This window comes from Lynx canadensis, chromosome C2, assembly GCF_007474595.2.
Source record: "Lynx canadensis isolate LIC74 chromosome C2, mLynCan4.pri.v2, whole genome shotgun sequence".
NCBI classification, from domain to species: Eukaryota; Metazoa; Chordata; class Mammalia; order Carnivora; family Felidae; genus Lynx; species Lynx canadensis.
Genome location: NC_044311.2, coordinates 2,378,424 through 2,391,536, shown reverse-complemented (window position 1 = coordinate 2,391,536; position 13,113 = coordinate 2,378,424). Strand labels below are relative to the sequence as shown.

The window sequence follows — 13,113 nt, the reverse complement described above, 5'->3', positions numbered from 1 at the left end:
TGTTGTACACTCTCTCTTTCTCTCACAATAAATAAATAAAAAAAACAATCCTGTTTGTTTTCGGTTTAGTCTAGTGGTCATATTCTAGCCTCACGAGACCTATCTAAAACGGAATTATGGCTAATAATCTTTTGGACCTGTTGTTGCTCTTACAACCAAGTATGTGGTCCTTACTGAAATGTGTCCATTTAGAATCAACTCTACCAAAGAAGGAACATGCCTGTGTGACATTTCTTTCACATTATCAGCAGGGTTCGGATGATTCTTCAGTCGTCTGCCATTCTGTGGAAGCCCCATAGGGCCACCGAGCCATTTAACAATCATTTAACCCCTCTAGGCCTTACTGTTCTTTTTTGCAAGTAAGCGAATGGGGTTGGGTGGTCTTCAGGTCCTGGTGATAAAATGCTGTGCTCTGTGGCTTCAGGAATCTTATTTGCTGCCTAGGCTAGGACTGGGTCTTTGGGATGGTAGATTTCGTTGAAAAAAACTTTTTTCAGCTTCTTGTGCTGGGCTTCTGTTTGTTTTGGATTTGGGGTGTGTTGAGTAAGCTTTTTGGCAGAAACTGTTATTAGAAAGCAAAATGTTTATGGAAGACATGAAGTGAAAAACTTATTTAAACTCTTAAATTTTCTTGAGAGTTGACAAGTTTAACATTTTGGAGATTATTGTAAATACATGGAAATAGTTTGAAAGATTTTTTTTTTTTTTAAGTAGGCTCCATACGCACAGTCGGGCTCGAACTCATTGACCCCAAGATCAAGAGTTGTGTGACCTACCAACTGAGCCAGCCAGGCGCCCTCAATTTATTATTTTTTTTTTAATTATAAAATCTAGTACCATAACCAGCTTGGAAGAAATCCTTTTTTATTTTATTTTTTTAACATTTATTTATTTTTGAGAGACAGAGTGAGACAGAGCACAAGTTGGGGAGGGGCAGAGGGAGAGGGAGACACAGAATGGGAAGCAGGGCTCCAGGCTCCGAGCTGTCAGCACAGAGCCGACGCCAGAGCTCGAACTCACAGACTACAAGATCATGACCTGAGCCGAAGTCGGACGCCTAACCGACTGAGCCACCCAGGTGCTCCCGTTTGTATTTTTTAATGTTTGTTTATTTTTGAGAAAGAGAGTATGCAAGCCGGGAAGGGGCAGAAGGTGGGGCCAGAGGATCCGAAGCTGGCACTGTGCTGACCGAGCCCGACGCAGGTCTCGAACTCACAAACCGTGAGATCATGAGCTAAGCCAAAGTGGACACTCAGCCGACTGAGCCACCCAAGGTGACCAGAAGAAACTCTGTGTTGGATTTTTGTGTGTTAATGTTTGTCTATTTATTTTTGAGGAGAGAGCAAGCACGGGCAGTAGAGGAGCAGAGAGAGGGGAGGCAGAACCCCAAGCAGGCTCCGTGCTGTCAGTGCAGAGCCTGACGCAGGACTCAATCCCACAAAACCGTGAGATCGTGACCTGAGCTGAAATCAAGAGTCAGACGTTCAAGCAGCTGAGCCACCCAGGCGCCCCTCTTCATTGGATTTTTTTGGGGCCAGTTTTTCAAACAATGTTCGCTGTAAGATTGCTTTGTAAATGTATTTTCCTTTGACAAATGGGTGAGTAAGTTTACCCCCATTTTAGCCTCTCTTAATAAGGGTTTAAACGATTTCAGACATTTGTTTTACATTCCACTTAACTCACAGTGTGTGTGGCTTGGCAGATTTGATGCCCAGTCTTCCATGGCTTGTTGCTGTAATTTGGTGCTTTAAGGAAAGTCCTCACCCCCATTTCTTTCCTTTCTCTTTTCTTGTCTTTTTTGTTCTCTCCTTTCCGAGGGTTGGCGGTCTGTGGACCCAGAGCGAGCTCCTCCAGCATGCAGAGGAGAGAATGTGGGGTTGTGTCAGACCCTCCGTGGGAGGGGGAGAGGGGCCGGGAGAAGCTCTGTGTCTCTTCCCTTGAGGTATAGTTCTTCCAGTCTGGTGACCTGTCAGATCCACTGAGTGCTTGGTAAAGCAGATTGGACAGTGACTCGAGGAAGCAGTGGGGTGGGGGTGGGGGGGGGGGCTCGGTATTTTAAGTAGCAGCTCTCAAAAGTAAAGTGAGTTCTCCAGGGGCTTGGTACACCGAGCTGTGTGTGTTGGCAGTGTTAGAGCCCTGCAGGAATTACGCACAGTGGAGTGTTGACTCCTGAGAGGCAAAGGAGGATGAAAGGAGGAGGATGAGAAGCTGGGGCAGATTGTGAGGCACCGAGGAAAGAGGAGCCATAAATGTTGGCTTGAGTTTCGTGCAGTGATGCTTGCTTAGTCCTGACAGCTCTTGATCAGAATGCCAGCCCACAGAGTTCCACGTTCACATACGTGAGTATTTTTGACAAGAAAGATCGTTGTTGTGATTTGACACGATACCTTCTGGGAGAAGAGGTAAAAGTTGAGGAAACCACATTGTACCTGGTACATGACTGCAGTTTGGACTTCCCGGGCAACGGGAACCTGCTGCAATCTTACATGACTGATTTCTGGACCCAAAGTGGGCTTGACAGGGGGCTGGAGCAGTAATAGCCCCCCACTGTCGGGAGAGGCTGGGGCAGGCTTTTCCCAGCAAGCCCGCCCCGAGTGTGGCCGTCCCGGACGCCAGGCCCCACAGCTTGCGGGACATTCCCCTGTCTGAGGGAGCTTTGTCCTCGAGGCAGCCTCCCAGCAGGACAGGTAGAGGTCTGGGTGCCTGAGTCAGAAAAAAACACTGAAAGCTGTGGCCTCACCTGTTAGACACCGCCTGCACAGATGCTGAGGGGTTTGCGATAGTCTCTGGGCAGGAGACAAAAGATAGTGGGCTTCTGCTTTTAAGGAGCTTATGTTTTGCCCTGACCTTCGGCCCAAGTCATGAATGAAAATGGACACGAAACTTTGTGATGGTCATTCGTATAGGCCCTAAGCCCATGGGAGGCCTTGGGCCCCTGGAGATGGAGACTCAGGCCTAACAGCCGTTTGTCTTCATCAGCAGTACATACGTACCTGGCTAGTGAATGAGTATTCATTGCCATTTTAAAATGGAAACTACAGGGCGCCTGGGTGGCTCAGTCAGTGAGGCGTCTTGACTCTTGGCTTCGTCTCAGGTCGTGATCTCCTGGTCTCAGGTCGTGATCTCCTGGTCTTGTGAGTTCTGGCTCTCGGTGCTGGCAACGCCGAGCCTACTTGGGATATTCTCTCCCTCCCTCTCTCCCTCCCTCTCTCTCCCCACCTCTCTCTGTCTCTCTCTCCTGCCATCCCCCCCCCACCACCACCACTTGCGCTGTCTCTCTCTCAAAATAAACAAACCTAAAGCAAAATTTTCTCACGGCAAATTTTTAAAAAACAATAAAGTGAAAACTACAAATAAGCCAAAGAGGAAATTAAGTCCCCCTTAATCTCAGGACAGAGCTAGGCACTGAGGAGCTTCTGCACAGGGGAGAGAACTAGCCAAGGTCTCCCTCCTCTGGGCCCATGAGGAAGGGGATGTTGCCCAGGGGCTGTGGCCACAGAGCAGCCTGGCTGGTCGAGATAGCTCCTGGAAACACAGACATATCCCTTTGAGAATGACACTCCTTGCCTGCTTTCGCTCTTTTCTGTGAACAGGGTTCAGATTTTAAGTTAGGAGTTCAGTTAGAAAATTGAACTTCTGATGTTTGGAGTACATTGGTTGCTTCCATTTTATTTTATTTATATTTTATTATTTTATTTATTATTATTTTTTTTAAGTAGGCTCCATGCCCAACATGGGGCTTGAATTCACAGCCCTGAGATCAAGAGTCACATGCTCTACTGACTGAGCCAGCCAGGCACCCCTGTTTTCTTCCCTTTTAAAAAGACGAGTTTGAGTACCTATGTGTGCATAGGTACACATGCATTAGAAAAATCGTAACATAATCCTTCCTTTCTGTTTTATCTGTAGGCTGTCCTGTGAACTGATAGAGTACCAATGTGATCGGATGGGAAGGGCGGTGAATTGGGGATCAATATTAGTCCCGACTCAAGTCACACACTCTAAGCTAGGGAATATATTTAATGACTTTGAATTTCAGTTTCTACCTTCATAAAACAAGGGACCGCATTAGGCACTCTTTCAGCCCTACCATTGTGGCTTAAGGCCGTAAATGTCCATTTCCTTGTGTTTCCTCTGGGACCAGTCTACCTTTCTGTGTTCTTCGATGCCCGAGGGAGCACTTTGCCTTCAGTGGACAAGTTTCCAAGGTTCCAGAAACCAGGAGTCATCCAGTGAAGCGGAAACAGCAGACCACTTCTGGATTTGCCCCACTGTGCTTTCAGAAGGGCCGTTTCTAGTCAGAGGATTTCAGATTACTAGAAAACTGCGGTGGTGCAGCGGTTACATTGGCTTAGACTGAAATCACAACCCGAATGCACTTAATGATACACATATGTACTGTAATTTGTAAACATAGCTCAAAACCCTGTATCTTCGTTGGTTCCCTTGTGGTTGGCCATTCAGACCTCATTTCTACTTGACAGGGTTTATTTTAAGATTGCTTTTTAGAGCGGTTGTTTAACATTCAAGTGATCTATTAGTGCCAAGTCCTTGGCTAGACCTGCTGTAATGAGCTGCCCGTTAAGTAGAAAACCGAATAGAAATTTAGCTTTCCAGCCCAACTTAGCAAAATCAGTGTAAGCTGAATTTTCTTATCTTCACATGTAGCTTTTCAGCCTGATTTCTTTCTTGAATATTCACATAGTGTGTAGGTGAATGAAATTCTTTTAGTTATTCTTGATGCTGTTGCTTAGGGAGAACTGTAGACTTAACAGGCTCAGAGAGGAACGCTTTACAGGAAGCTAAGTGGATTTGTTAGTAACTTAATTGTATTTCTTCGGGAAATGGGTTTGAAAAAAATAAGATCTGCCTCTGTAACTGTATTTCCAGGATGTTAAATGTTCTGTGGGAAGTAAGTTCTCACTAGGCCCGTAACGCATTATTTTTTTGACAGGCAAAATATATATTGTAACTCTTTCGGTATTTTGTTAGAGATGGGAGTCAGCTGGATGGAAGTTAAAGATGATTTAGGTAAATAGCAGCACACCGTGCCTTAGATGATAGTTTCTCCATCATCCTAACGCTTACCTGTGGCTTCCTCCTTTCCAGATTGTCACAGCTGTAATCAGGGCCTTCTTTTCTATTTATAACAAATAAACAGCTGCTGTCAATTTGTAACTCAGGTTTTCAGCCCTTCCCTTTTGTGTTCCAGATGCTCCATACTTGCCTGCAGTGCTTACGTGGCTCTGGCTTTAGGTGATAACCTTATGGCTTTGAATCACGCAGATAAACTTCTTCAGCAGCCCAAGCTGTCAGGATCCCTTAAGTAAGTGTGGCTTGCCCTGTGCGTCCGGGTTTGTTTTGTGTGGAGGTTTTCGTTAGTTTTTGATGCATATTGCTGCTTTTTGCCCCCTCGGTGGGATATATATTATCTAGACAAGGCAACTGATTGAAGCATTAATTTGGTAATTCCGCGTTAGGCTCTTTTTCCCTTGTACCTCAAGGATTAACAGCGATAGCGTTTGCTGGACGGAGCGTCAGGAAGTGGGAACTGCACAGTGTCTCCTGTCCGCTGCTGGGCCTGTCTGGAGCGCGTGGCCACATCTTGGTCCCCAAGATAAAGGGAGTCCTCAGGGAGAAGACCCACACAAAAAGGAGTTTCTTCTTCAACGGGATAAATCTGATGCAAGGACTGCGGTTTTAAAGGGGCCAACAAGCATTCTGAGTACAGCAGTTTTTATTCAAACTCCGCAGAGGCCTCTTCCTAGTAGTGTCATTGTCATTCTAAAATTTGCTAAAGCACATCTTTCCTTTTATGGAAATTGAGTGAGAAGCAGCGTCCTCTGAATCTTTGTATGTGGCTTTACTCAAAGCCACAAATACTCTGCATACCATTAGGACAGTTGTTTTTCCTCATTCATCCTGTGGGTGAATACCTCTGATCTCCAAAATATAATTACTTACTCTTGCTTTTTAGTGGTCTTGTTTATAATGTGCAGTGCTTAGAATTGTGAGATCGTACTCTGAGGAATAATTCTGCTAAGGTTTAATTATTTTGTCTTCAAGAAAACGTATTGCTGTATACAAGCATCTAAAATTAACATCGATTAAGGCTTGTTTCAGGCCAGTGTTCCCCCAAACCACGTTTGTATTTCAAAAAAAAAAAAAAAAAAGAGTAAGAGCATCTGGTGAGGTAAGAGACTGTCACAATTCAGACCTAAGACAAGCTGCCCTTCTGCAAGAAAAACCTCATCCAGCGACCAGGCCGGGAGGGGAGCCTGAGTTTCCAGCTGGAGGCAGGCGGGCTCCCACTGAGGGAGGCTCCGTCGCCCAGCTCCGTGAAGCCACAGCGAAGTCCCAGCCAGCCGGGTCGGCTGCCACAGCCATCGCCACGATCCAGCGCTCAGGCTGTGGCTGTGACGCGCTCGGCCAGTGCGAGAGCGAGAGCGGTGTTCTGTTTTTCTTTTCAACGGAAATGAAACCCAAGTCCTCACTGCTTCTTAAATTCTTGGGTTGACAATTGTGGTCCCTATTCTCAGATAAATCCCAAGTAGGTTCGTGCCCTCTGTTGGAGGGTTTCTGAGTTCATTTGTCAACTTTCAGGGGATTGGCCAAGCCATGTCTGGTCATTTCTTTTTTGATTCTCTTAACTCTCCTTCCTGAGTGTTGGTTTCTTAGTGAACAGCGAGATCACAGTCTGTCTTCCCAGTAAAGACAGGTAGGTCGTTCTGCATCTGGCAGCTCAGCAGCTCGACCCCCCTCACTCCTGTTGCTTTCTGGACACGTAGTCAAAGGTTTCTTGGCTCTGGGTGTCACGAAGGCGTCGCATTTGGCTAAGAACGGAAAATGTCTTGAAATAAGTTCACAGAAAACAATTTGAACTAGTTCTTTAGATATATGTGTTTGTGTTTTGCAATGATTACTGGCTTGTGGATACTAAAGAAAAACTTCAAATTATCTTATTTCAAAATATAATTGAAGTTACTGATTTTTTAAAAACTTGTCCGCTCCATTAGAGTATTTGGTGGAGAAGCAAAGTAAAAAGTCATTGCAGCTCCTGGTACTTAGAAGAAATTCCTTAATAAAAAATTAAAGGCTCTTGAGTAGTTAATGCATCTTAAAAAATCCTAAATAGATTATATTGAAAAAAGCCTAAAATTGGAGGCTTGAGAGTCATGGGACAGATTCAGTTGGGGCAGCTAGCTGGTAGTAGGTGAGACCTGAGCTAACCATTGAAAAGGAGTTGGGCATAGAGATTAAATAAATTAAGTAAGTAAAAATCTTAAAAAAAAATATGGGGGGGGGGCCCCGGACTGGATCAGTCAGTGAGGTCTGCAACTCTTTTTTTTTTTTTTTTTTCAACGTTTATTTATTTTTGGGACAGAGAGAGACAGAGCATGAACGGGGGAGGGGCAGAGAGAGAGGGAGACACAGAATCGGAAACAGGCTCCAGGCTCCGAGCGGTCAGCACAGAGCCGACGCGGGCTCCAACTCACGGACCGCGAGATCGGCCTGGCTGAAGTCGGACGCTTAACCGACTGCGCCACCCAGGCGCCCCTCACACCAGTTTAAAATTTATTTTTTTTTCAACGTTTATTATTTTGGGACAGAGAGAGACAGAGCATGAACGGGGGAGGGGCAGAGAGAGAGGGAGACACAGAATCGGAAACAGGCTCCAGGCTCTGAGCCATCAGCCCAGAGCCCGACGCGGGGCTCGAACTCACGGACCGCGAGATCGTGACCTGGCTGAAGTCGGACGCTTAACCGACTGCGCCGCCCAGGCGCCCCAAATTTTTCAACTTTTTTTTTTTTTTTTTTTTTTTTTTATTTTTATTTTTGGGACAGAGAGAGACAGAGCACGAACGGGGGAGGGGCAGAGAGAGAGGGAGACACAGAATCGGAAACAGGCTCCAGGCTCCGAGCCGTCAGCCCAGAGCCCGACGCGGGGCTCGAACTCACGGACCGCGAGATCGTGACCTGGCTGAAGTCGGACGCTTAACCGACTGCGCCACCCAGGCGCCCCTCACACCAGTTTAAAATTTTTTTTTTTTTCAACGTTTATTTATTTTTGGGACAGAGAGAGACAGAGCATGAACGGGGGAGGGGCAGAGAGAGAGGGAGACACAGAATCGGAAACAGGCTCCAGGCTCTGAGCCATCAGCCCAGAGCCCGACGCGGGGCTCGAACTCCCGGACCGCGAGATCGTGACCTGGCTGAAGTCGGACGCTTAACCGACTGCGCCGCCCAGGCGCCCCAAATTTTTCAACTTTTTTTTTTTTTTTTTTTTTTTTTTAATTTTTATTTTTGGGACAGAGAGAGACAGAGCACGAACGGGGGAGGGGCAGAGAGAGAGGGAGACACAGAATCGGAAACAGGCTCCAGGCTCCGAGCCGTCAGCCCAGAGCCCGACGCGGGGCTCGAACTCACGGACCGCGAGATCGTGACCTGGCTGAAGTCGGACGCTTAGCCGACTGCGCCACCCAGGCGCCCCCCCTTTTTTTTTTTAACATTTATTTATTTTTGAGACAGAGAGAGACAGAACACGAGCGGGGGAGGGGCAGAGAGAGAGGGAGACACAGAATCAGAAACAGGCTCCAGGCTCCGAGCCATCAGCCCAGAGCCCGACGCGGGGGCTCGAACTCACCGACCGCGAGATCGTGACCTGGCTGAAGTCGGACGCTTTAACCGACTGCGCCACCCAGGCGCCCCTCTGCAACTCTTGATCTTGGTGTTGTGAGTTCAAGCCCCATCATAGATGTAGAGATTACTTTGAAAATAAAATCCTAAGTAAGTAAATCTTTAAAAAAGAAGAGGAGTAGATATTGGCTTGTAGGGATGAGGCCAGGCTTGCCCAAGAAGGCAAGGCCACTGGGGAGCAGTGGGTGTGCCCAGCCCAGGACACTGTCTGGTGGGATGAAGAGCCATCTCTGAGGGGGTGGGAAGAGTGACTGGATATAGAAACGTGGGACCAAACTTGGAGAACTTTAAATCCATAAAAGCTTTGTTTTGTTCTCGTGTAGAAAAGTCATTAAGATTTTCAGCAAGCGTGTAAAATATCTAATCCTGTTTTATTTTTGAAAAATCAATCAGGTGACCGTAGGGGAAAAAAATCATCTTGTAAGCAAAGGACTGGAAGAAGCAGGCTGTTGTAAGCCAGGAGGATGTGTATCCGTCCTGATGTCAGTGGGCATAAAATAGATTTGACAAAGCAGGAGACCTTTGGAATAGAAGTAGAGTTGGTCCAACCCGCATCTGGTCTCAGTCCAGTCTGGCCCTCCGCTGTCTCTGGACCCCTCCAGCAGCAGAGCCTGGTGGCTTCATCCTTCGACCGAGCTGCTGTTTTAGAACTTCATTCTAAAACAGAGCTTCATGTTGATGTTACTTTCTGCATAAACAGAACAGTATGTTTGCCTGTTGTCAGCTGTTTTCTGAATCGACACATGTCATTTGTTCCAGCTTAGCTAATATAAACAATTGTTGTATATTTTAAGATACTTTTATAAAGAGATAAAATTTAAGCCCTTAATTAATCCATTTATAGACGTGAAATACATGAAGCATATGTACACCAAAGCTTGTTATACACTGGGTGTTGTGTGTATGTGATCTGTTTATTTCATTCAGGTTTTTGGGCCATTTATATGCTGCAGAAGCCCTCATCTCTCTGGACAGGATATCTGATGCCATTACTCACTTGAACCCCGAGAATGTCACTGATGTTTCCTTGGGCATCTCTTCAAATGAACAGGACCAAGGTTCGTGAGGACACATTTGATCAGAACTGGTCACCATTTCCACAGCCTTCCTGTTGTAACTCAGGATGTGTGGAAATTTAAGGGCACAGTTGGAAAGGGAAGGAAATTTTAGGTTGGCCGTCTACCAATTTGGCTGTACTTACTTTGTAGTAATTGTTTGCTGGGTAGATCTGGGAGTTGATTATCATATGGTCTAAATGCTCATTATAGAGGGGTGCCTGGCTGGCTTAGTTGGTAGAACGTGCAACTCTGATCTCGGGGTCATGAGTTCGAGCCCCGTGTTGGATGTAGAGATTACTTAACCAAAAAGAAAAGAGAGACTCTTTTAAATCAGTTTTCACTTTTGAAAGCATGGTAGTATTAGAAAAATTTGTTTCGTTTTGAAATGTTTGTGTGTATTTATTTTGAGAAAGCGGGTGTGCATGAGTGGGAGCCGGGCACAGAGAGAGAGAGAACCCCGAGCAGGCTTCACGCTCAGTGCAAAGCCCAACCCCGGGGCCTGATCCTGCAGCCTGCAAGATATCAACCTGAGGCATTATCAAGAATCTGACACTTAGGGGCACCTGGCTGGCTCAGTGGCTTGAGCGTTTGACTTCAGCTCAGGCCATGATCTCAGTGCAAGAGTTCGAGCCCTGTGTCGGGCTCTGTGCCAACAGCTCAGGGCCTGGAGCCTGCTTTGGATTCTGTGTCTCCCTCTCTCTCTGCCCCTCCCCTGCTCTCTCGCTCGCTCGCTCTCTCTCTCTCTCTCTCTGTCTCTCAGAAATAAATAAACATTAAAAAATTAAAAAAAAAAAAAAGTATCTAACACTTAACCGACTGAGCCACCCAGGCACCTCTAGAACGATTTGTTTTGAGTCTCATACTGTATTTTTCTCTTTGGAGGGATTCAGCAGTCCAGGGAAAAGTAGAAAGCATTCAAAAGTGAGTTTTAAATCATGGCTAAGTTTTTAAGGAAGCAAGACTGGCATTCATTGTATTCGAGATTATTATGCAGGCATGGGGGGAGGGGGCTACCTGCTGGTACCCTCCGCTAGAGCCTCCCGTGACATACTGAGAGATTGCTTCGACAGAGTGGATTCTCCATTTCATAAACAGACTAGGTTTCTAGAAATACGCTGTGTTGTCCTACCCCCTCAGGTTTGTTTCTTGTCTTTGTAGGATCGGACAAAGGTGAAAATGAAGCAATGGAATCCTGTGAGTAAGAAGTTTCGTAAATACTTAAAGTAGCCTGGCTCACATCCCAAAGATGTAGACTCAAGCCTTCTGTGTCCTTCATTTGTCAGCCTAAAAATAGGGCTGAGCTCTATTCTGCGCAGCCGCTGGGGCGGTCGATTGGGTGGCGCTCTTGCCCTTGCCCTGGCCTCTTCAGCACGGTCCGCGCTCTTTTTCCCCAGCTGGGAAGCGGCCCCCCAGTGCTACCCCAGTTCCGTCACCTCTGCCAGGACCGTGATGCTGTTCAATCTCGGCAGCGCCTACTGTCTGCGGAGCGAATACGACAAGGCTCGAAAGTGTCTGCACCAGGTGAGGCCAGCAAAAGGTTTGCAGTCTGTGGGTCTTGTTGCTGAGTTTGAGGCTCTGTCAGTTTGTTAAAATCAGAATATTACAAGGGGCGCCTGGGTGGCGCAGTCGGTTAAGCGTCCGACTTCAGCCAGGTCACGATCTCGCGGTCTGTGAGTTCGAGCCCCGCGTCGGGCTCTGGGCTGATGGCTCAGAGCCTGGAGCCTGTTTCCAATTCTGTGTCTCCCTCTCTCTCTGACCCTCGCCCATTCATGCTTCTGTCTCTCTCTGTCCCAAAAATAAATAAGCGTTGAAAAAAAAAAAAAAATTTATAAAAAAAAAAAAAAATCAGAATATTACTTTCCCAAGCTTAAAAATGCCCTTGCAAGGTAAACAACCGATCAGCTATTGAAAATGAACTAGGCAATTTACTGGAGAGTTCTTCTGATGGTTTTAATAATTAAAATTTCAGAAGACTGGAAACCAATGTAAATAAGGGATCATCTGAATAATGGTGCATCCATATAGCCGAACACATGCAGCTGTAACTCTGTGTTCCAAAGTGATGACATATCCGAGACCTGCTAAGTGAAAGGACCTTTTGTATTGCATAAAAGAGCTGTCGAAGGACACGCTAGAAGCTGCAGAGACTGGTCATGGTGGCAGGGTACGAACTGTGGGGCTGGAGCACTAAAGCAAGAGGCTTCAGACCGAGAGCTGGCGCCTGTCCCTGAAATGCACCCCTGAATCCTACCACTGAGATGGTGCATCATCACTAAGAACCCGGGAAGATTCTGATTGAGCCTCTTAGGATTCCCGCCATCCCCGGATGAGTCACGGACCCTTACCTATAGAAGGGGAGGATGTATCACCAGTGGCAGCTCCAGAGGGACGTCACAGACTCAGAAAGGGGTAATTCCTCAAAGGATAATCATTCAGCAAGTGTCTGAGCACTTACTTCTCAGGAGGCCACGGGAATAAGACAGTAAACAGGTAGGCATGCCACGACCCTGCCTAAGAAGGGAATTGCAAGGTCAGAGCGATGCAGAATTCTAAGACTTCAAATACGGAGAGTTTGTGCCAAATGGTATATTCACCAGCAGCACGTGAGAGGGCCCCCGTCCCTGTATGCTTGTCGGGGAACTGACATTGAAATTGAACCTGTTCTCCGGAGATAATGGTGGCTCCTGGAAATTTCCTAGGAAGTCCACCATATTGTGTATAGCATTGAAGAACCTTACCGTGCAGAAATAGCCAAGAGTGATATTTAGTTAACTTAGTGGCGTCTCGTCGGCCTTCTGATCCCAAATCCAGAAAAGTTAAGTGATGGGACTATCCAGGGAAACGTGTGTGCTGTCATCTCGCAGTTGAGTCACCAAGTTGACGGGGAAGGAGTTGAAAAACTCACTGCTCTCAGTGGCCGGGCTAGGGTATTTACAACCCTTCTGAGAGTGCCCATGGACCCCAGTGGCTGGAGCAAACAGGGCCTTTGATCCAAGTTGCAGAGTGCACAGTCTAGGTTCTCGTGCAGCAGGTGGCCGAGGCGGCTGCCACGCTGGGAGACACAGATGGGTCGGGGCTGGCTCTGGGTCTCAAGGGGCGGGGCTGTTTTGGTCCCTTGGGGTTTAGGTTACTCCAGTGCCTGAACCTGTGTTAATTGGGAGGCCCGCCCTGCCTGGGAGGGCAGGGCCGTGCTCCTGCGGAGATGGTCCGAGGGTCCCCTGCCCACCACTGGCCTTTCTGAAACGGCCAGTAAGCACAGCACCATCAAGTCTCGTAAATTGCTGCTGTGAATTCTCGTACCCGCGGGACAGCTGCAGACTGTAGTCCGCGCAGAGAACGATAAATGACCTGCGGCAAC

The 13,113-nt window shown here is 47.1% G+C and overlaps 1 protein-coding gene across 1 annotated transcript in view; it reads left to right on the top strand.

Annotated features, from left to right (window-relative positions):
* Window positions 1–11,353, top strand: part of CNOT10 (CCR4-NOT transcription complex subunit 10) — a 58,790-nt gene extending 47,437 nt beyond the window's left edge. The window contains 4 exon segments of the mRNA XM_032594637.1: window positions 5,213–5,326; window positions 9,625–9,755; window positions 10,914–10,949; window positions 11,158–11,353. Of these exon segments, the coding sequence (XP_032450528.1) occupies window positions 5,213–5,326; window positions 9,625–9,755; window positions 10,914–10,949; window positions 11,158–11,345 (469 nt within the window). The 3' untranslated portion in view covers window positions 11,346–11,353.
* The last annotated feature ends 1,760 nt before the right edge of the window (window positions 11,354–13,113 follow it).